The 23,431-nt window shown below is 46.7% G+C and overlaps 1 protein-coding gene across 2 annotated transcripts in view; it reads left to right on the top strand.

Annotated features, from left to right (window-relative positions):
* The window catches only part of ME3 (malic enzyme 3), a 183,716-nt gene extending 160,860 nt beyond the window's left edge, over positions 1-22,856 (top strand). For both annotated transcript variants that reach the window (XM_049653106.1, XM_049653115.1), the window contains 7 exons: positions 14,026-14,123; positions 14,394-14,507; positions 16,375-16,480; positions 17,089-17,231; positions 17,800-17,973; positions 21,174-21,272; positions 22,620-22,856. In XM_049653106.1, coding sequence (XP_049509063.1) covers positions 14,026-14,123; positions 14,394-14,507; positions 16,375-16,480; positions 17,089-17,231; positions 17,800-17,973; positions 21,174-21,272; positions 22,620-22,781 — 896 coding nt within the window. In that variant the 3' untranslated portion in view covers positions 22,782-22,856. The remainder of the gene's footprint in view (positions 1-14,025; positions 14,124-14,393; positions 14,508-16,374; positions 16,481-17,088; positions 17,232-17,799; positions 17,974-21,173; positions 21,273-22,619) is intronic.
* The last annotated feature ends 575 nt before the right edge of the window (positions 22,857-23,431 follow it).

Raw genomic sequence — 23,431 nt, 5'->3', positions numbered from 1 at the left:
CAAGTGGGGGCACCTCCTAGCTAGTTTGCTGCCAGCAGCTGTGGAAGAAAGAGCATTAATGTTGGATTCAACTCCCACTTGGCTAAATTTAGTTCTGTGACTTTGAAAAAGTCCCTTAACTTTGCTAAGCCTCAGTTTCCTCATCTATAAAATGGATGTCATTACTGCTTCAAAGGAAAGTAAGAATTATGCGATTTAATACATGAAAGAAATACTAAACAGTGCTGTCATTTTCCAGCTGGTTGAACTTGGGCTAATCATATCTCTGAGCTGTAGTCTTATCATCTAGTCAATGTGGATGATAATAACTGCCTTGGGAGATTATTATGAAAATTTAAAGAGCTAATATATGAAAAGCACTAGCACAGAGGATTCATCGGACCAAAGCATCAATTACCCTAAAAATGTCCTTCCCCAGCCCCAATAGCTCGCTCTTGGATTTTCCAAATATTAGGTGCAGCTCTGTCAGAATCAGGACAGTCCCTTCTCTTAACTTGGCTAGAATGTGTGTTACTCAGAATGATAACTGTGAAAGGCATTGATGCCAGGGCCCCAGGGTGCTCCAAAAGCCAATGGGAAGCATTTTCTAGTTCAGGATCAACTTGGTTACCTGTTCTATGGACCAGAAGTATCTGAAGGCACTTGCTTCTTGCTGTGGAGATGCCAGTATGTGAAACTGGAAGAGAAGGGTTGGGTGGGGGGGGTCCCTCATATATCATCTCTCCTGATCCAGGCATTCTCAGTAAGAGCACTGGGAGCTATTCCTAATGTTTTGTAAAAGTCAACAGAAACACTGATGACATGTAGTTAGCATCTAATAGAGGGAGTTTGGCAAGCAGAATGTTTTAAAACCAAAGAGGCATGTCAGGACAAGAACAAGTTGGTGAGGGACAGGTGTTGGTCCTTCCTTGGGAGTAAAACATTGGCCAACCTTTCATTTTGCAGATGAGACCCAAAGAGGTCACAACTTCTCATCAAATGAGTTAGGGTTAAACCTAAGAGGGTTCAAACCCAGATAATAATAAGTAAGGTTTAGAGCTGAACATGTATTATACATCAGACACTGTTCTAAGCACTCTACACATTTAATCCTATGTGATCTTATTATCTCTGTTTTAAGAATGAAGAACCTGAGGCACAGAGAGTAAGTAGTTTATGCAGAAAGTAAGTATAGAGTTGAAATCTGGACCCTAAATTCTAAGTACATAATCACTCATCGTACTGTTCCTAGACCATACACTATTACAGAACCAAATCTTTCTTCCTTTCCTGTGGCCCACATTAAGAGCTAAAGAAATGTGATGAATGGGGTGTGTTTTTGGATTGGGCATACATTTTTTAAGAGGCAGGATAGCACAGTTTAGCATATTTTTAGATAATTAAGATCAAAATATATGAGTTCAGCACTTGAAGAGTGGGTAGCCAGAGAGGGGAGACCCAGTAAGGGAGAGCTGACATATGGCAACCCCCCAGCCTGTCACCAGTCTGTCACCCTAGATGTATGGGCCTGGGATAGCCCAGTATTACCCAGAGAAGTGGGCACTCTGCACAGACAGGGCAGCACAGTCCAAGAGCAATGGTTGGTGGCAGGAAGCATTCCCTCCCTGCCCTCCTGCTGGTCACCTCACTGTCAGCCCCGCGGACAGGGGTGTGGCCACAGCCCTCAAGGAAACACCTGCTGGCTAGCCCCTGACCGGCTCCCCCGTCATGGCACTCACTCATGAGTCAGAGGCAGGACAGCCATCCCCCTGAGCCCACTGGGCTGCCAAGACCAGAAGGTGGGAGTGGAAAACAAGTCCATGTGGGCAGCACACCTGGTGCAGACTCCAGATGTACACACACACACACACACACACAGTCATGTGTGTACATCCTCATAAACATGGGGACACATCTGGACCCTGCAATCCACCTGCCTCCACTACCCCCCGCTGCTGCCAGAAAGCACCTCTAAGATGAAACTATGGCCGTCAACCCCCTCTTCATGAGCAAGTTCACACTGCCCCACTTCAAGTATCAGGCCTCGAGGATCTGCCTCTTTGGGCCCCACTCCACCCCCACCAATCTCTCTGTCCTCTGACCCACTGTTATGTTTACTCCTCTAACCCCTTTCCTTGTCAGTTCTCTCTGCGTGTGAAAGTTCTGCCCCTTAGTCACTCATATGTACCTTTCAAGACTCAGCTTAAGGGTCTCCTGTCCCAGGGAAGGACTCACAGCAGCCTTTGCTCCCCCAGTCTGATTCAGGTGCCCACCAGGTGCTCCCACAGTCACCTGTGCTCGCCTGTCAGTTCTCTTACCACACTGTACCCCAAATGTCCACGTGGAGTTGTCTGTCTCCCCAGGAGACAATAAGCTTCCAGAGGCAGAAACTATGTCATCTATTCTCATTCCCCAGTTCCCAGCACAGTGCCTGGCACATTCTAGATGCTTCATAAGTATTTGGAGAGTGAATGAATGAATGAAGTCTACACACACAAATTGACATTCTCATAAGCATACCCGCCAATTCCCGTGGGCATGTCTACCTTGGACACCTGCCCCTGCAGCCTCTCTTGTCCAGGTCATCATACATGTACTTACACAGTAGTGCCCCCCACATGTGCTGACATTCAGATGGATTTACATCGTCGTGTGTACACATGTAGCATTTTTAATTTAGTCAATTCATTGTTAAATTCATTGGTTTTGATTTCCTGTTTATAGCCAGTCCCAGCAGAGTCTATTTCGCTCCCAGGCAAAGCTGGATGGAATAGTTTTCTGGGTCCCACAGCAGACAGCAGAGGACTTTCCCATTCTTTTCTCAGCGATTAAAAACTAAAATCATGCATCTGAAATGTGTGATGAGAGCTAGCGAATAGTATCATAATGTCAGGAGCCCTATAATATCAAGTCTTTGATAGGACAGGCTGACTGTTAGGTAGGAGCATGTAAGTAATAACAGTAAAGAGGTGGGGGTGGAGGCACACCACCCAGATCTTCCTTTGAGAAAAGACTTGATGCCCAACTACTGGCAGGGCTGTCAGCTGCCTCGGGCAGAGTCCCAGCTCCAGAGCTGCCTCGCCCACGGTCCTGCCCTGCCAGGGATGCCCTCACCCCGTGATGAGGGAATATAAAAGCCCAACCATTTTGGCCTAATGCAGGACAAGTCTGAGGGGACATTGAACTCCAGAGCTCCCCCACAGGGTTGGCTGAGGCTTTGGGGACTGCATCACAGCCCAGCTTCTCCTCTGCTCCCTCCTGCTTTCCCCCTGCCCCACCCCTTTCCCTCTCGCTTCCATAGGTGCCAATCCCAAGGGCACTTCTTGGTAACATCCTGAACACTCTACATGTCTCAGAATGTGCTTCCCAGGGAGCCCAAGCTGTGCCAAATAATATTTTGCATGCACAGAGAACTTTAGGTGTGAGCTATTTTTTAATCCATACTGCCTCGTAACTTCCTGGCAACAGCCCCCCACCCCCTCGGGGAGGGCAGACATTGCTGTCCCCTGTCACTGGTAAGGAAACTGGAGTTCAAGCATTAACTTTTGCTCCAGGTCACATAGCCAGACAGACACAAAGTGGGACTAGAACCTAGTTGTTTCTGACTCACAGTTCTCCACTCTCTCTCCATGACATCAGGCTGCCTATTCCCCTGTGTGGGTGAGGCGGTGCAACGAGTCTTCTTGCTAAGGATTAAATTCCAGATCCCACATAAGTGGGGATATCACTAGTCTCCAGAAGCCTGCTGCTCCCATCTTTCCCATCCCCTCCTCCAACTCCCCTGGTTTACAGACCAAAGAGGAGATTCAGAGAGGGGAAGGGGCTTGACCACACCATCAGCTGGTTACTGATGAGTCCAGGACCAGAAGCCTATGATGTGTGTTCTCAGTGCTAAGTGGGCAATTAGGACATTGGTGAGCAATTCCAGGACTCAGGGGGAAACATGGAAGATGAAGCTCATGCTTAATCTTTAACTCCAAATACAAAGTTAAGAGAAATGAAACATAAAACTATATAGCCATGCTCAAAAATAGAAAAAGGAACACCATATGCAGAATTGAAAAGGGTTGAGAGGGAGGGAGGGCAGAAGGGAGGGATGACCATGACAAACAGACCCCAAAAACAAGTTATATGTGGTTGCTGGGAACAGACCCAACGCACCCCAGCAGGACTCGTCATTGGAATCTACCTGAAACCCCACATATGGGAGGGGCTAGAGCCAGTCTGCCACATGAAAATGACACTGGGGCCATGCTGCCAGCTCCGAATACTGGCCCAGCATCACATCCTTGGTGGAACAAGGAAGGTGGGACTGAGGGCTTGAGGATCACAGCAGACAGCTCCAAGAGGGCAGGGCCATGCCTGGAGCTGAGCAGGAGCTCCAGCACATAATTTGAACTGTCTCCCAGCCAGTCCGGCTGTACCACACACCTGGGACTCACCCCACAGGGCTGACTACACGGTGGGGCCTCTGGAAACCCAGTGCTGGAAGGGTGAAGCGCTCCCCAGGACTGCTGACGGTCTCCTCTGTGCCCACCCCAGCTGGCTCACAGAGAGCCTCAGCCGCCCCAGGCTGGTCCTCGGTGAGCAGGGCTGCTCGTGTGCTGACATACTGCTGGCAGTCTTTTCGGGAGACTTTGGAAAACACAGAGGCTCAGGTGACTTGTTTCAACTGGGGCCAGAGAAGCCTCCCTGCTCTTAGGGGAGGAGGGAACTGGAAGGGGGACAGCAATAGGAATGATCATGCTGGAGGACAGGCCAGCTGCCTTCTTCCACAGAAGCCAGATCCAGGATGCTGCTGGCCTAGTGACCATGGACCTCCGGCCCCCACTGCTAGCTCCTCACACAGTGTGGCTCGGGTGTGAAAGTCTAGCTGGCATGTCCAGTCCACAGCATCCTCCTACCCCACCGGCCTGCCCTGGACCTGTACTACTCCCGAGTCCTACCACATACCTGGGGCCAGATGGCCTGTCAGGGTGCCCTGTGGCATGTCAGGCCATCATCACCCCCTCACACTTTCAAATTTTAATTTGTGAGTCTGAGTGCTTAATAGTCAGACCTTGTATTGAGACAAGCCTAGGTCTGAATCCCCATTTTTCTCCCTTTGGCTTTGGCCACTTGACTTAAATCCTCACAGCCTTCTTTATCTGCAAAATGGACATCATAGTATTAACAGCCCGAAATGATAATCGTCAGTATGTACAGAATGACCAAGATGGTTTTAAAAGGCCAGCATCTATTCTAGTTGGCTGGACTTTACACCGACTTTACACCAGAATTACCCCAGTTTATGGCACCAGGTCATTATAAGGACAGGAGTCATGTATAGGCAGGGACAGGCACGTAACAGTACTTAGTTCTGGTACCTAGTACAAATACCTCTGGTGCCTAGTATGCTCCTGGCACATAAGTATGAGAGGGAGGGAAGAAGGGTTGATACCCAGGATAGAGGCGCTTTGGTGGAGGTGAGGAAAGAGATGGGTGTGAGCACAGATCTGGGCAAGCCTGAGAAGGAGGCAGGACGTTTATCCACCTTCCACATATACCCTATTCTTCCAACCCATTGAACTCCTCAGGGTTCTATGAATTTTCTGCCAACTCTGTGATTTTGAATGTGCTGATCCCTTTGCCTAGAATTCTCTTCTGCTCTTGGCTGACTTCTGTGTGGCCTTAAAGTCTCAGGCTTCACCTCCTCCAAGGTACCACACCTAGGGCCAAGCTTGTCCCACTGGTGTCTGGCTGATCCCACCTTTCTCCAGAGCTCAGGCGTCACCCACTTTGCAAAACGCTTCTAAGTTCCCCAGAGCTAAGTTTGTCATGATACCAAAGGGGCAGATGGGAAGGAGTGGCCAAGCTCTGAAGACTTTGTCCAGCTGATCTGTCCTGTTTACCAGACACCAGGAGTTATTTCCGGCTCTTGGGGGTCTGCTGCCCTCTTTCCTACACCACGGCCACACACATGGAACAGTACTTCCTGGCCTTTCTGTTCTCTTTCCCTCACAGTGAGGCCTCCCCTGGCCTTTTCAACCTTCTCTCTCCACAGCCTTCCTTTTCATGAAACCCTGTGTTCTGTGCCTGCTCTTCACTTACAGGGCCGTCTCTAGCCCTGAGATTCCCATGGGTCTCTTACATCTGATCCTGGCTCCTCTGTGACCTCCCATTAGCCTGCTGCATCAGGTAAAAGCCCAGGGAAGCAAAAAGCTGGTAATTACTCTTTCTGGTTCCTCCCAGAGTGTGTCTGAATAGATCTAACCCATCTTCTGCATGGGCCAGGAACTGCCTTCTAGAGGGTCCAGCAGTTTCAGAAAATTCTCCTCATGACACAGAAATAGGACTGAAGTTGTTTAGAAGGCCTTTGCTTGGTATCATTAAGGGAACTTGAATTTTTCTGAACATATAAGCTGTTAACTACCTACAGACAGACTGTTCTATTTATCCTTATATCTGCAAGGCCAGGTGCAGTGAAGGCCCAGAAACAGGCCCCCAGACACACTAATGAACAAGTGAGTGACGGTAGCCAGCTGCTTTGGGAAGGTAATTATGCAGATCCTGGAAGCAGGCCTGGCCTTGCAGTGGACAAAACCCAGTCCCCCAGGGCCCTAGGCCTCCAAAGCCACTTTGAGCAGACCCTGACCAAGTCTAACTCCCTGCCCTTCTCCCTGTCTGGGACAGCAGTCTCACCTCACCTACAAAATGGCTAATTCTTTCCCTTTTCTCCAGTAATCTGTTGTTCACCATGGAAGTTCCCTATCACTTCGTCAAATGTGACTATTAAAAACAGAATAGAAATTACATTTTCAGCTCATCCTTTTGTGCATTTCCTGAATGGACAACCTCTGATCCTCAGTTTGCAGGAAGTGTAATTATGGAAGCTCCCTCTAAAGAGGAAAACTTGTTTTTCTTTCATTGTGAATGGGAAACAGCCAGTCACACTTTAGGTGGCCCGTGGCATTTATGGGCACAAGCCATGTTCAACAACATCTCTGCACCCCTGGGTTTCTTCAGGTGGTTACCTTCAGAAAGCTAAACGGCTTCCTTCCTCTCCACTTTTAATTCCCTAACACGTTACCCAAGAGCTGCCCCAAATGAAAGTTAATGATGGAGATAACTGTATTTGGCCAACTTTATAATATGGGGCTCAAGAACTGCTGTTCTTCCTCTTGAGTTCCGGTCTATAATCAGGGTAACTTGCCACTTCACAGGGTAACTTGCCTCAGAGGAAGGTTCCAGAAAGGAGAGCATGAAGAAGTAGCCAGCGAGGTAGCCGATGAGTGTGGGGCTCCAGGAGCCAAGTGCAGAAGGAGTTTCCCAAGGGAAAATAAGCAGTAGTATCCAGTGCTGCTGAGAGGTCAAGGAAGAAGTGACTAAGGACTGACAACTGAATGTGGCAAGGTGGTGGCACAGGTGACCTTGTCAAGAGGTGGGGACAGTTGCTTGACTTGACTGGGTTTCAGGGAGACTGAGAAAAAAAGGAAACAGAGGCAATAAGTATACACAGCTCTTCCAAATAAGAACTAGGGTAGGACTATAGAGAGTCAAGAGGAAGCCTTTTTAAAGATGGGAGCTTGATGACATGTTTGTGTGCTGATGGCAGTGATCTGGTAGAGGAGAAATTGATGCAGAAAAAAGGAGAGAAAATTACAAAGGAGAGCAGGCAAAAATAATGGGACCTGACACACACCTGAGGGTGGCTTTAGCTAGGAGCAGGGACAGTTCATTAGTGGTAACGGGAGGAAACACAAAGCAAATGGATATGGAGGAAAAGGGTTTACAGACTTGGTGGTAAGAGGATTCAGAAGTTCTCTTCTGACTGTTGCTGTTCCCTTTGAACCTCACTTTCCACTTCTGAGATGGGGAGAAAACGGAGCTCATAGTACTTGTTTGGTAGTTATTTTGTGAAGATTAAATGAGCAAATGCAGGTAAGCACATACATAGCACAGAGTCAAGGTCACAGTGAGAGGGATCAATAAATGTCAGTTGCCTTTCTCTCCTCTCATCGAAATGTTCCCTTCTTTCCTATCAGATTTCCCATTGTTTTGTGTTCTCCACCCCTGCCAGAGCCATTGACATCCACTGCCTAATTCACTTCTTTCTACCTCCACCACCCCTCAGTTCTCCCTCAAGGAGAGCTCATAATGCCCCACCTGCTGCCTACAAGTCCAGACTCGGGAGAGGCTGGCTGAGCTTCATGGGCCGCAAAGGGGTGGAAGCAGCACTGCAGGTATCCCTGCTCTGCTTCCAACTGATTGACTGAAAGGGGTCCCAGTTTCCTCACCTGTGTGCTTGGGGTAGGTCATGCTCTCCAGTCCCCATCCAGCACTGGATTTCTGCAGGTAAGCCCAGATATTCAGCTTGCAGGTTCTAACCACAATAGATCCCTGGCATCGGAGAAGGTAAAGAGCCATCAAGCACGGTGTCTTCTCTGATGGAATATCTTTGGCGCCATCTGGTGGCACATGTTTTGCACATCTCCTTGCGGGAGGCAGATGTCCCAAAATAGAATCAGATGAGCAGAAGACTCCCTCTCTATCCAGTGGAAGGAAACTAGTACTTCAGCTAGAGAAGTCGTCTAGTTCAGTGCATCGCAGACTTAAATGGCCATATAAGTCATCTGAAGACCTTTTGAAATACAGGCTCTGACTCAGTAGAACTAAAATGAAAACAGCTCTTGGGGGCCAGAGAGTAGGATGGGTGGAGTTGTTTCCAGAAAGAGAAATGGGGACTAGCTGACACAATAAGTGGACTTCAAGAAAATAAGAGACCAAGGTATTTAGGAATTTAGAGGAGCACCATACCATGCAATTCTCACTACCTATGTAAATGATTTCAGTAATTAAATTGCTTTTTGATGCTTTCTTGGCTATCAGTTTGGTGTTCCTTTTGGATGCAGTACAGTGCTGAGCCTGGCCATGACATAGCCCAGCTTTATTCAGGTTAGATAAAAAGTAGATCTGGGAAAAGAAGGAGAGGTTCAGGATGCCTGGCTGGGAAAAGCAGAGGATATCTGGCAGAGGAGATCATTTGAGCTGAGTCTTAAGGAAGAAATAACAACCCAGAAGGTTCTAAGCTGGTAAACAGCATGGGCAAAACATAGAAGTGTAAAAAGACGTGACCTGTCAGGGAATGATCAGTAGTGCGCCTGGGACACAGAGTATGTGGGGAGGCATGAAGCTGCAAAGGTAGGTTGATGCCGACAGTATACTTAACTATAACTATGCTTCATAAATAACTGAATGCAATTAACCCTAAAGAGTGACCTCTAACTGCTGATTATGTTACAGTTATTTGTGCCCAAGCCTTGGTGAACAGGGAGTCCCTGGGGGCAGGGACCGTGTTTGATTCATCTTTTGTAGTGCCTAGCATGGTGCCTGTCACCTGGTAAGCCTCAGTACATGCACAATGAGCTCTTGGGGACCCTCCAAAGGATGTTAGGAAAGCCCCCAGTAGTCCTCAGCCCTGGCTGTAGGACCCTGTTACACTTTAGCAGTCCCCCCCCAACCCAGGCCATTCCTGTGTGCAGGCTGGAGCCTGTACCCCACCTTCTTGTTCCTACCTCAGGTCCTACCTTCTGAGGTCCACAACGATGAATGTGCACTTGTTAGGCTCCAACTGTTTGCTGTGCCCCCTGTCTTTGCCCAATACATGGCCTCTAAGCCAGACACAAATCCAACCCACATTCTGGGATAAGGCCCTTCCCCAGAGCTACCAAAGTACTAATCCCTTAGAAAACTGGAAAGAGAAAACAGGAAATTCACTCATATTCCCACCCTGCAACCTTTAGTATATTGTTGTTCCTTCCAGATTCTGTGTTTTTCGTTACACAGAACAACCTTTTAAGTTTCTCTTCCTTCCAACTAACTCAGTGAAACGCAGTTTAGTGGTTAAGAGTATAAGACCTAGGGGCACCTAGGTGTCTCAGTAGGTTAAGCATCCAACTCTTGATTTTGGCTCAGGTCATGATCTCACATTCATGAGTTTGAGCCCCATGTCAGGCTTATGTGCTGACAGTGTGGAGCCTACTTAGGATTCTCTCTCTGCCCCTCCTCTGCTCTTTTTCTCTCTCAAAATGAATAAAATAAACTTTAAAAAAAAAAAAAAAAAAAAAAGCACAAGGCCTAGAGCCTGCTGGTTCCCTGGGTTCAAATCCTCACTTTGTTATATGATCTTGGACAAGTCAGAAAACTACTCTATATTTCATTTTCCTGGGCTGTAAAATGAGGATGATAGTAGTTAGGATTAAACAAATAAATGTCTTTACAGTTAGACATCTAAAGCACTTAGAACAATTATCTGATGTTAGTTACTCACTTAATAGCCTCTTCTGTGTTGCCACATCATCTTCATAATAATTTTTAATGGCTGCAATATATTCTGAGTGTCCACACTCTTAATAGTTACTTTTAACTATTTGTTTAGATGTTTGTTAGATGTTTAAGTTATTTCCAGTCGTTCTGTATTAAAAATAACACTGTCATAAAGATCCTAGGACATGCGTTTTGGATTTTTCCATACATAGATTACCAGAAGTAGAAGTATGAGGGTAAAGGGCACAAGCATTTTATGCCTTTGGTCTATATTGGGAAATTGTTTTCCAAAAAAAGCTCAAAGCATTGTAAAATACAATTTATGCTGGAATTTTTTACTTTTCACTACTCCCTCACCAGCCTTGGACAACATCAGTTTCTTTGATTTGTGCAACTTTAACATTCCACAGATAGTCCCACTGTAACTTTCTTTTCTTTGACTATCATGGAGGATTCCCATTCCCCATGTGATTACTGTGTTGTGAACTCTCTGTCAGTAAGGGTCTACACCAGTTGCTTTAAGAGAGAAAATACAAAGAATTGCTGATTATGTATTTAAAAATGTATTATGTATTATTACGTATTTAAAATCAACCTACTGAGGGGCGCCTGGGTGGCTCAGTCGGTTGAGCGTCCGACTTCGGCTCAGGTCACAGTCTCACAGTTCGTGGGTTTGAGCCCCACATCAGGCTCTGTGCTGACCGCTTGCTCAGAGCCTGGAGCCTGCTTCAGATTCTGTGTCTCCTTCTCTCTCTGCCCCTCCCCCGCTCACGCTTTGTCTCACTCTGTTTCTTAAAAATAAATAAATGTAAAAAAAATTTTTTTTTAAATAAAAAAAAAAATCAACCTACTGATCATGTATTTAAAAATGAAAAGCATTAAGGACCTACTCCTCAGGGAACAAAGGGAAGACCAGGTGGCAGCCGGCTAGCGTTGTTGTCTCTGAGGGGTGCATTAGGAGTCTGCTTCTGCAACTAATGGACAGACTGCAAACTGGATTCATCCACTGCTTCAGGAACAATCTATTGCTGTGGAAGGGGAAAACCAAGGCTGTGGGGTTTCCAGATTTAGCAAGGTCAAAATGCAGCATGCCTACTTAAATTTGAATTTCAGATAAATAATGAGTTTTGATAATAATGAATAATTTTTTAGAATACTTATGCTAATATTGGATGGGAATGCTTACATTAAAAAAAAGTTATTTGTTGTTTATCAAAAATCTAAATTTAAGTATCCTATATTTTATCCGGGCAATCTCACAAGGCGGGGATGATGCTGCAAAAAGCGTTCTTCCTTCCCCCTAACCCAGCCTTTCAGTCACCCTCTGGTGCCCCTCACTGGCAGAGCCCAGCATAAAGCCAGTTGACAAAGCTGGCAAAGCTGGTCTGCAGACAAAGCAGAGTAAAGAGTGGGTTTGAAACTAAGAAACAGTTATACCCAGTAATTGGCACAGTCGATCCTTTTAGCTACTCAGCATCCGTAGGGTGCTGCATGGCTGCTGTATTCCTTGTTTCTGTAACCAGTCGTGAGGCCATAATTGATGTTTATACATTTCTCCCTCAACATCCCATTCCATGCTTTCTTGTCCTCAGACAGGACTTCAGCTGGCCAGGGTTCTTTAGTGGGATGACCCAAACCTTTTATATCTGAATGGTGTGAATACTAAGTGGTCCTGCCCCTGTTTTGTTGCAGTAGTGTTCACTAATATCTACTGTTGAGCCTGGAAGTACTAAGACACACCCCAGAGGATCCCCTGGGCTCAGATCTAGTCCTCCCTATCCTCAGTTTCCCCTCAGTTATCAGGATGAATAACCACACCCTCTCTTTCTTTGCCCATTGGTTTCATGGCAAAAAATAAAATAAAATAAATAAGAAAGAAAAAAGTACCAAATGGCCAGGTGGCACTCTCACCCCTCAGTTTGGTAGAACCATGCTGTGAACTCTAATACAGGCATTTGTTTCTTGGGAACCAAATACCTCCAATCCAGAGAGCACAAAATGGAAGAATGTGTACAAGTGAGTTATCAGGTGAAATGGTGAAAGGAGCCACTTCCACTTCAACCCTTTGCTTTCCAGACCCAAATATTCTGGCCATGGAAGAAAGAACACAGTGTAGCATGTGCTAAGTCAAATTGCATCCTGTAAAATAGAATTTCACCATCTTCATAGGGTGTTACCTTGACTAAGTCTTAAGTAGACCATTCTACTGATCTATTAGGCCAGCTGCTCCTAGGTGGTAGAGTACATGTTAAGACCACTGAATTCCATGGGCATAAGCCTATTGGTGCATTTCTATTACTGTGAAATGAATTCCTGATCAGAAGCCTTTTGTATGGAATATATCAATGGTGAATAGGCTATCCACAGATTCCAAACATCCACAGATTATGGCACTGGTAGAGTATTACATGTAGGGAAAGCAAATCTATAGCCAAAATATATTTTTAGTCCATTGAGGATAAATGTCTTTCTTGTCTATAATGGAAAGAGTCCAAAGTAACCATTCCACTGCCAGATAGATGTTCTTCCCAGGGAATGGTGTCATACCAGGAGCTTAATGTTGGCATCTGCCATTGACAGGTTAGTCATTCAGCAGTAGCAGGTCAACCTTGATGAGAGGAAGTCCATGCATAGCCTCTGTCCTTGCCACCATGGCTACTTGGTACATAAACTCATTGAGCAAACCCTAACTGGCAGAAGAAGGACACTGACTAACATATACATGACATGCCATTTTGTCCACCTGGTAGAGAGAACCTATTTCATTATGCCCTTTGCTCAATTTTCATGTGTGGCACAACTTTGTTCACACTCTATACCTTTCCCAAGATGTCCATCCACACACCCCTATCCTAGGCTTCCTCATCACCAACCTTACTGTTTATTTTATTCTAAGTCCCTGACCATCAGCTAAACCATTAGCAACTGCCAATGAATCAATATAGGTCTAGCCATCTCTTGGACCAAAATGGACAACCAAATTTATAACTTGAAGTCATGTGCATTAGGAATATTTTCCTCACTGTTACCCTTTAGGACTACTTTTCATTGGGGCTGTGAAGCTGCAACATAAATTTCTCATTGATTCCAGCATATCATTAAGAATGATCTGTAAACCAAGCCCAAGCTTTTTTCTCCTTGATCATATGAGGCCCTAGGTGTGCACTGAAGGAGAGGACATCATGCAGCAGAAGTAGGTGTCAAATGAGTCTGAGCCACCTGCTCATGCAACTTATTTGTACCTTTCAGATGGGCTCAAGCCATTTGATGATGTTATGCTACTGGGCACACCCAGCCTTAGGACTTCGTTGATAAGATAGCTCAGATCACATAGTCACTTAATGGCTCATGGCTACTTTGTAGTTTCATTTTTAATTTGTTTTTTTTTTAATCCATTTATACTGTCAACAAATTATTCTATGAGGTTCATGCTTCTTTTTGGCCTCTGTTATGTTTGTCCTTGTCATTTCATTTATGAATGATGGTGGTAGCAATACCTGACTATCTGATCTTCTCTCCCAGAGTCTAGTAACAATCCAGGAGCTCTTTCTCAAAAGGACATTTTTCTACAAAAGAGGACATATCTTTGCTCCAAACCTGCATGCTTACAGGCTTCTCTAAGGGCTAAGGAAAGTTGCTTCTTTGGCTACACATTCTAGGTGTGGGAAACTCTGCCAAGGGTCTTCTCTTAGGGGTTGGGAGCCAATGACCAGAGATTGATCTCAGTGCCCTCTGTTACAGGCACAGCCTCTGTCGCTGTAGCGGGGATCCTGGCTGCTCTGCGAATCACCAAGAACAAGCTCTCCAATCATGTGTTTGTTTTCCAAGGCGCAGGTGAGGTAGGTGACATCAGGAGAATAAGGATGGGTGGAGAAGCATGAAGGAAGGGAGGTGTTCAGGGGTGCTGAGAAGAGGAAGCAACACAGGTATATTGTGATAATTGCAGCTGCCTGGACACCAACATTTGGGTGTCTCAAGGACTTAACCAAGCCTCCTAGGAGTGGGGGGAAAGGTATGGAGAAGAGAGAATCTTGGTAAAGCATCTGATAAATGGTGAGCAGCCATTTGCCTTGTATCTGAACATCTACCGTATGGATGTTCCCTCCCAGGCAGCCATGGGCATTGCCCACCTCCTTGTCATGGCTCTAGAGAAAGAAGGTGTACCCAAGGCAGAGGCCACAAGGAAGATCTGGATGGTGGACTCCAAGGGACTCATTGTCAAGGTACTGTCAGTCTGGAAACCTAGAGGCTTCTTGACACCTACAGCTATCGGAACTGGACTATAAGAGGTCTCCAAGGGGCAAAGTACTCAAACAAAATAGAAGGCAAACAGGAGGACAAGGTTCCAATCTCCAAAGCAAGAAACACACCCCAAAGTAGCTCTTCCAAAAGCTCTCAATATGTGAGCAAGTTTGTATATGTATGCCTCTTCCAGCTTTATCTCCCACCACTTCTTGCCTTGCACTAACCTCCAGCCACAGTAAATCATAGTTTTCCAGAAGTAACATGCTGTCTCTCCCACATCCTTGCATATTTTGTTCCTCTGCTTGAAATGCCCTTCTCTTTTTCCACATACCCACTCTCAACCATTAACCCCATCTGTTTCCTCCTTGTCTTCTGTTACCTCCTCCAAGTTGCTTTCCCTGAACATCTAGGTATCAATTCATTTCCTACATTTATGCTCATATAGCCTCCATACATTGCACTTGCCACACTGTAGGGCAGCTGCTCTTTTAATTGTCTCTCTAGCCCCTAATCTATATAGTCTTTATACCAATGCCTGGCATGTAATGAGTACATAATTATGTTTGAGGTGTGGGCCAAAGAATGAATGAGAGAGAAACAGTCCAGCTTCTGACTGGAATGTGGTGAGGGACACAATTGGATGGCCTTCTCCTTTAGGACTTCACTGAGCTCTCCATGTTTTAATGCCCCAAATTTCACTAACATAGAATATCAGTGAAAGATTTTTTAAAAAGATGACAGATGGGGCACCTGGGTGGCTCAGTTGGTTGAGCATCCAACTTGATTTCGGCTCAGCTCATGATCCCAGAGTAGTGGGATAGAGCCCACATCAGGCTCTGCACTGATTGTGGAGCCTGCTTAAGATTATCTCTTGCTCTTCCTCTGCCCCACTCCCCTACTAACAGTGTCTCTCTCTTAAAAATTAAAAAAAAATAATAAGATGACGGAGATAGGATGAGGGGAAGCCATGGGGCTATCAACCAAGAACAGTAGAGACCTTCAAGAAGAAACTGACCTTCCCTTGTCTCATATAGAGCCCAATTACCACTAGAAGGAATTCGTCCTCTCACCCCAGGTCATTCCAGAGCATAGTGCAGGCACAGGTAAAAGCTGCCAGAGATTGCCACACTTCCCTCTTGCCACCTTCCAGCATTATTTTGTTCATCCCATGGAGCTCACCTCTACTCAAATATCCCTCAAAGCTGGTGTCTTCACTCTGATTCTCAGGAGGCCAGCTGACCCAAAGGAGTCATCAGAAACCTTTGTGCTATTTACCATACTGTCACCCACTGATTGCTATTTGAACAAATGGAAGGAATCCTGAGCTTGTTGGGAACAGCCAACCTTGGCAAGCCTTCTCTGGAACTTAGCTTATTATTGTTCCTGGGGAGGTTAATGGCCCTTGTAAAATACATTCACATTAGCTCCCTGACCTTGGCGGGAGCACAGGCCCCCCATCACTCAACAGCCCCTGTGAGTGCTGGACACCTTGGGGCCAAGGGTCCTGGTCAGTCTCAGACATTTCACGAGAGCCTTGCTGTCCTGGCCCCAGAGCCATGACCCTAGCAGCACAAAGAAAGGTTTTATGGATTCTCCACATGTGGCTTGGATTAAAGAAACCTCACACACCACCCCACATGGTAACACAAACACACATTAAAATCCTCAGGTTCCACCTTAGGTTTTACCAGGAGATCTGCTCAAGAGGATAAGCCACCAGGCTTCTGATAGCTCAGACCAAAGCACAGGGCTCTACAGGGAATGCTCTCAGGATCTCCAGATGCATCCATGTCCTGCCCAGCAGTTCTCAATGCCAAGCCACATTGTGTTTTCCTTTCCCTGCAGGGGAGGAGCCACCTGAACCATGAGAAGGAGATGTTTGCCCAGGACCATCCTGAAGTGAACTCCCTGGAGGAGGTGGTGAGGCTGGTAAAGCCCACAGCTATCATAGGTAGGAGGAGGCAGGAGACCCACTGTTCAGCCCAGCTAACCCTCTTGACTTGCAGGTGGAAACTGAGGCTCAGCAAGGAGGCCTAAGTGATCAATAGAAACACAGCTCTCTCCCCTATCCCATGTCTGCTTCAGTGCCACAATCTTTTATTGAGTGACTACTGTACAAAAATCATAGAACTAAGGCACCAAGTTGGGGCTTAGTGATGCAGAATTATCCAGTGCAGTGGAAAAGCACAGGGCTGGTCTGGGAGCAAATGAGTGCTGCTCCCCTAAAGAGGGGACCCTGGCACCTCTTCCTGGCCTGGGAGAGCAGCCCACTCTAAAGGACAATGCCCAGGAATGCCTTCACAGGTACATCTTAACCAGGCAGGGACCTGAAGTGGACAAGTGTTCCCTTAGGGATTAACTGGAGGTCTTACCCAGCTTGAGCAAGAAGACCCTTTTCTCTTTGGCTCCCTTCATTCCTATGGCAGACGCTATCTCCAAGACTCCTAAGTCTTTCATGTTGCACCTGGCTCCCTACCACCACCACTACCACCAGGAGAGGAATGGGTTGTTTATAAAGAGTAGGCATCCCTACTACCCCCCCCCCCCTTTTCCCTGTAGGTGTTGCTGCCATCGCAGGAGCCTTCACGGAGCAGATTCTGAGGGACATGGCCTCCTTCCACGAGCGCCCTATCATCTTTGCCCTGAGCAACCCCACCAGCAAGGCCGAGTGCACGGCTGAGAAGTGCTACCGGGTCACTGAGGTCAGCGGGGAATCCTTCCTTCCCCAGGCTGAGAGGACACAGTAACAATAATTATGAGTAACCCTGTGAGGGTGAAAAAAAATCCCCACATCACTGATGAGCAAAATGAGGTTCAGAAGGATGAAATAACTTGCCCAAGGTCACCGAGCTAATAAGGAGTAGAGCTGGCCCTCAAACCCAGGTCTGGCTCCAAAACCCAGGCTCTTACCATCCTGTTATACTGCTCAAGGTTCCTCTAGTAATGTAGAGTTTTGACCAGAACCTGAGGCATTTGTAGACTCTAGGTCACTTGCACACCTGTCATGTCCTGGGATAGCCCTGTCGGGAGGTGACAGGTTAAAAACCTTCACCTTTCAGTGATTTCTTGGCTGTCAGGTAACTCAGTGGGAGCTAAGCTTTCTGGTCAAATGAACAAGTGTGCTCTCAGCACCTGTAATGTGCTCAGCACAACGCTGAGCCTGTGGGAGAGGATGAAGACGGGCTCAACATCTGGGAAAAATAACTAGGCCACCATTACTGCCTGAAACCAGTCTCCAGGTTCCATCTCTGGTTTTCTTCCTGCCTCCAGGGCCGAGGGATCTTTGCCAGTGGAAGTCCCTTTAAGAGCGTGACTCTGGAAGATGGCAGGACCTTCATTCCTGGGCAAGGAAACAATGCCTATGTGTTCCCTGGAGTGGCTCTGGGAGTCATTGCTGGGGGGATCCGGCACATCCCAGATGAGATCTTCCTCCTGACGGCAGAGGTATCGCTGTCCCTCCTCCCTTGCATGCTCCCAACAGGGCCTGTGATCTATACCAGGTCCTACACTGGGCTCCCAAAGAATCCTTCTCTCATCTCTTCTACCCATCTGCCCCTCACCCTAGCAGTGGATCCTCAAAATGCTTGAACCTCAAGCTTCTCTCAACATCACCTTGAGGCTTAAACTTCTCTCAAACACGCAATTTTTAAGGGGGAATAAGGAATAGTCAATGGGAGGAGGCATTGGCAGGAAGCACTGGTAGTGAGGGGACATACCTCAATCTGCTCCTTGCCTCACAGCACTGCCATATACTTGCCTAGAACAGAGAAGATGCCACCAAAACCATCTGAAACTAGGCTCATGGACCATGACAGGCATTGGATTCTTCCATACACTGATCTTGACCATGTTACTAGGGTAACTTGTTGCAGAATAAGCCCCATTAGGGGCTTATTAAGGGATAGGTTGCAAGTCTGGATCTGAGTTCTTGGATATTAAGCACAGATATGGGGGTGCTCCTGCTCCAGGTTTCTAACTAGAAACTCTCCCAAAATGATTCTTTACTGGACATGATGAAAGCAATGAAAGAATATATTAAGAATGACAGCACACATTCCTAATAATGGCGATTAGTAATAACAGCTATAGTGGCTTACATTTACCAAATGTTTACTAATGCCAGGCACTTCACAATTATCCTCACTCTGAGGAAACCAAGGCATAGAAATGTCTGTTTTGGGAGGTTAAACTAATTAAAACCCTAAACAAATACTCAATCTATTTATCCCCACTGAGCACCAAAGGTTCTGCTGTGATTTCTGACATGTTTGCATTTCCCCATCACCATGGCACTGATGAGAGCCCCGAACCCAGCAAGACATGGGAATGGCTTCCATGCAGCCCTATCTAGCTCCACTTCTATGGGCCCCACAAGGAACTGTCTCATGCTCTAGGTTCCTTCTTACTACATCCTGGTCTTTGAGCACTGGCTCCACAAGGACATGCAAGTAGTATAGACCTGCAAGCACAATAGCCCCCAAGCCATATGCACACTAGCTGTGGCTTCAGGACATGGCTGTCTGACCATCTTGTGTGAGTATTCTGGTATTTCTTCTTGTTGCTGTGTCATTGGTGGTGGTGTGCCATGGCCGTGGGTAGAGCTATTTGAAACCCCCATGGGATGGAAGAGTCACTTCCTGCTTGGAGTTAGCATGAAAGCAGATCCCCCTGTTGTGCAGAAACGTGATTGCTAGAGCCTTCCTATGTTACCCCAAGAGACATCTGCACGCCCACCTCCTAGTGCTGTGGGACCATTCAGCTCCATCATTTCATGAACAGTGTCCATCAATTACACAGGAACCTCTCCTCAATGCATGTATTAGTCTCTTGCTACAAGCAGGACAAAATCACTCCCTTCTAGGAGCTGACAGTCTGGCCTTCAAAGGACTGGCAAGTTCTATTTCTGAAAGGGGTGCTTTTAAGTTAAGACAATTGAAGTTGAATCTGGTTTCCGTATGGAAAAAAAAACTAATATAACTTTTAGGAGATTTACATATTTCACCTTGACCACTCTGTAAAATAAACATAGTGATTATCCCTATGTGATAATCAAGGGAAGTGAGGCACAGAGCGTCTAAGTTATCTGCACAAGGTCACTGGGCTTGTGAGCAATAGCACCAGGATGGTCCCAGCTGATTTACCCCAAGCTGCAGCAGAGCGTTACCAGTGCCCAGTGTCTTAGAAGTGACCATGCCTCACTCTACAGGATACCTTTTCCAGATGCAGATCTAGCCATGGAAATCCTGCTTCCCTCTGATCCCATCTTCTATACCTCCACCAAGAAAATCCTTCAAAACCCAGAACAGTCCATCTCTCTCACTTCAGACATTCGAATGGCTCCTCAGTGCTTAAAGAATAAAGCCCAAACTCCTTCACATGGCTTCTATATAAGATGTATCATCACTGAGCCCTCCTTCCTTCTCAAGCCTTTAGCCTCCCCCCTACCATCAACCTAGTCAAGGTTCTATTTAGAGTCAAGAACTCACGCTCTCCCCTCCCTGCCTCTCTCCAAGAAATTGCATGTGCTATTGCCTATCCCTTTTTGGGTAATTCATACTTTGTCCTTCAGGTCTTAGCTTATGTTTCTTCTCCTGGTAAGCTTTTCTGAAGATGGCAGACTAGGCCCTGCCTTCCTCTATGCCTCTTCTCCTTGCACTCACTTCTATGTTAAAATTGTTGTACCTGTTTGTTAATTGTCCACTGACTCCAGACTACAGGAGGAAAAGGGCTTCTCCACCATGGATCCTCAGCAACTAGCACAGAGCCTGGCATCTCACAGAGCTCAGTTAATGTTTGACTCAATGAATGGAAAAGAGACATAGGATGAAAATGAGGCAGAAGAGGAGGAGGCCCTCTTTCCTAATGTCAGCCAAACTCTGAGGCAAGACCAACTCCTTTGGCTCATCCATTCTTGGACATAGTTCTCAGAGAGCACCATGGCTTCTCCCAAATTTAAATCTGACACAAGAAGATTGAGTGGGAGTGGATTCAGAGCCAGCACATAACAGAGGCTGTTCTGCAAGGCTGGCTGAGCACCAGTGCCTGAGGCTGAAGGATGAGGCTTGAGGGGAGAGTTGGGCCTCAGAGACAGACTCTGTGGGAGGTGCTGTTCCCAGGATGATGTGTGTAGAACATTCGTTCAGATAAAGCCCAAGGCCCCTTGGTGGTGTCACTCAGAGGAGAAGCCTTTCCTCAGGGCTGGAGGAGAGCTCAAGGAGCTCTGAATACAGACAAGATGGCCTAGATGGGTACCCAGGATGTTACTAAGCATGTGGGAGAGGATGGAACTAGGGAAGTGAGAGTCTCAGGGATCTCTGTGCAATAGGCTGGACCAGCCAAGGGGATATCCCAGAGTCTGCTTTACAAGCCACAAGTTTATTCACCTTGGTCTTAGTGATTCTTCTTTAGAATTCAGGGTCTCATATTGCTTAAAGCTTCAGCCAGTCTCTCAGTACAGAAAGGATGTGTCCTTGCTTAAAAGCCCAAGCATTAAGCTCCCAGTGGGCCATGAGGTGGCAGAGACTACAGTGGGGAATGGCCATGGTTGGCCACCTGTGTGGGGTGAGGTAAGTCTCTGGGGTAATGGGTTGGGCTTGTTCTGGGAAGGCAGAAACTCAGCTTATTCCTCTTGGTTCTCTCCCCAGCAAATTGCCCAAGAGGTCTCTGAGCAGCATTTGTCCCAGGGGAGACTGTACCCACCACTCAGCACCATCCGAGATGTGTCTCTGAGAATCGCCATCAAAGTAAGGAGCATCCTGCCCCCAGAAATGTGGTTAGTGAGGCTCAACAGCCTCCTCTCTCTGCGAGTTTAGGAGAGCTAAGGGGATGGCAGCGATGGAGACATCCTGAGCTCCTTGGGCTGCACTGCAGGCAGCCCAAGACTGGGTGAGAAACTCCTATCTGCAGCTTGAGCCCCACCCCCAACACCCACTCAGGCCAGTTCTGGGAAAGCTCCTGGATTTCCCCTCAAACACCAGGCAAAAAGGTCATTAAAGTCCATAGTCTTGTGGATCAAAATGTGGGTGGAATTTTTAAAAAATGAATCATAAGTGCCCATTTATATAGAAAGGTCAGTTTTTATAGTATCATGGAAAGAGTTCAGGCTGTTGGGTCCCAGCTCCACCAACTACTTCATTTTCCTGAGCCTCAGTTTCCCTCTTTTCCAAAGGCGCCAGTAATTCCTTTCTCCCAGAGTTTGAAAAAAGATTAAAGAGGACAAAGAAAAAGCTCCATACTCAGTGCCTTTCTTACCAGAGTAGATGCTCATTCCCCCCCTTTATCTCAGAATGACTGGGCCATGGGGTGATCAGGTTCATGGAATATTCCAAGGAAAAATGTCATCCTAGAGACCCTGCAGAGATGATGGGTTTTCGGGGAATCAGAACATGGTACAATAAAGACTGGCCCCAACATTGATAATTATTGATACAGATAATGATTGTATTAGAGTTTATTATACTGTCATTTTTATTAGTATATATATTTTACATTGTCCATAAGTTTTCAAAATAATTTCAGAAGACATATTGCACAAAAGCCTCTATTCCCCATGCATTGTCCATTGTAAAATCCAGAATCAGCCCTCGAGACCAACAGTTCAGCTGATAGTCCCAACTCTGCCCTGTCCATTTCCTTCCTTTGGGGGATATTTAGATTCATGCTCTTCTGAAGCAAAATCTAATATGCAGAGAACATGTCCAGGCTGTTGTCCCAATTCAGCCCACATTTAGCAGGGGGTAGGGGAGAAATCAGGTGTCCAGTATTGGACACCACTCCAGAGAAAGGTCGCATTGCTCACACTTTACAGATGAGGAAACTGAGGCTCAGCAATGGTAATGTCACTGCTCAGCACCCACCAGCAGTTGGAAGCAGAGGCAGACATGAGTCTGAGGCCTCTTGATCCTGGCCTAGTGTTTATTTCTACCTAGGCAGAAAGCTCACCATCCCTCTGCTCCAGTGGCTTCAGGGACAACAGTTCATGGTTCTCCAGGGGGAATTCCCCTTCCACAGGCTCCCAAGCAACCTTCAGGCAACTTTTAGGCAGGTTCCTCCTCAGGTTCCAGTTCCTCAGCCACTATGTTTTTCCCTAGGTCCTCGACTTCGCGTACAAACACAACCTGGCCTCCTACTACCCAGAGCCCAAGGACAAGGAGGCTTTTGTAAGATCCCTGGTCTACACTCCAGATTATGACTCCTTTACACTGGACAGCTATACTTGGCCCAAGGAAGCCATGAATGTTCAAACAGTCTGATGCAGTTTCAGAGTCTGGTATGGGCTGGAACAATCCCAGCGTAACACTGACAATATAAATGGGTTCTAAAATGGCCATCTTTGTCACTGTGTTTTTCCTTTGAACTTGCTGGTGTGATGGGAGCTACCCAGGCACACAGTGAATGATAGCCTTGTTCCTGAAAGCCCTGAGAATTCCCTTTTCTGTAACCCTCTTCTGACTTCCTCCCCAAGAATTTCTTAATCCAATCGCCAACAATTAGCTAGGCCTTGTGGGAAAGCTAGACTCCTTTCTAGAACTCTGCGTTGACAGAGTTCAGAGTCTAGTGAAGTAGAACAGGTATGGACACAATTCATTTTGCCACAGGGGAGAAAGTGGTAAGTCCATGAAAGAAGTGCAGATAAAGGTCAAGCAAAGGTGCCCAGAGAAGGGAGGAGACACTTCCTCTGAGGACATGAGAGAAGGCTTCAGGGGGAAAAGTGTGCACACTGAGTCCCAGGAGTGAAGGACAGGTAGGGGTTGTGGGGAAATGAGGAAGGTAAGGGCAGCCACTGGCCAGAAAGCATGGTCCACCCATGAGGGAGTTCAATCCCTGTTGGAAGAATGTACACCCTTCAAGACTCAGATGGATATGAAGGCTGAGTAGCTGAAGGCAACTCACTAGTCAAAAA

This window comes from Panthera uncia, chromosome D1, assembly GCF_023721935.1.
Source record: "Panthera uncia isolate 11264 chromosome D1, Puncia_PCG_1.0, whole genome shotgun sequence".
Lineage (NCBI taxonomy): Eukaryota > Metazoa > Chordata > Mammalia > Carnivora > Felidae > Panthera > Panthera uncia.
Note: the sequence above shows the minus strand (reverse complement) of the source record. Positions and strands in the feature narration are given on the sequence as shown.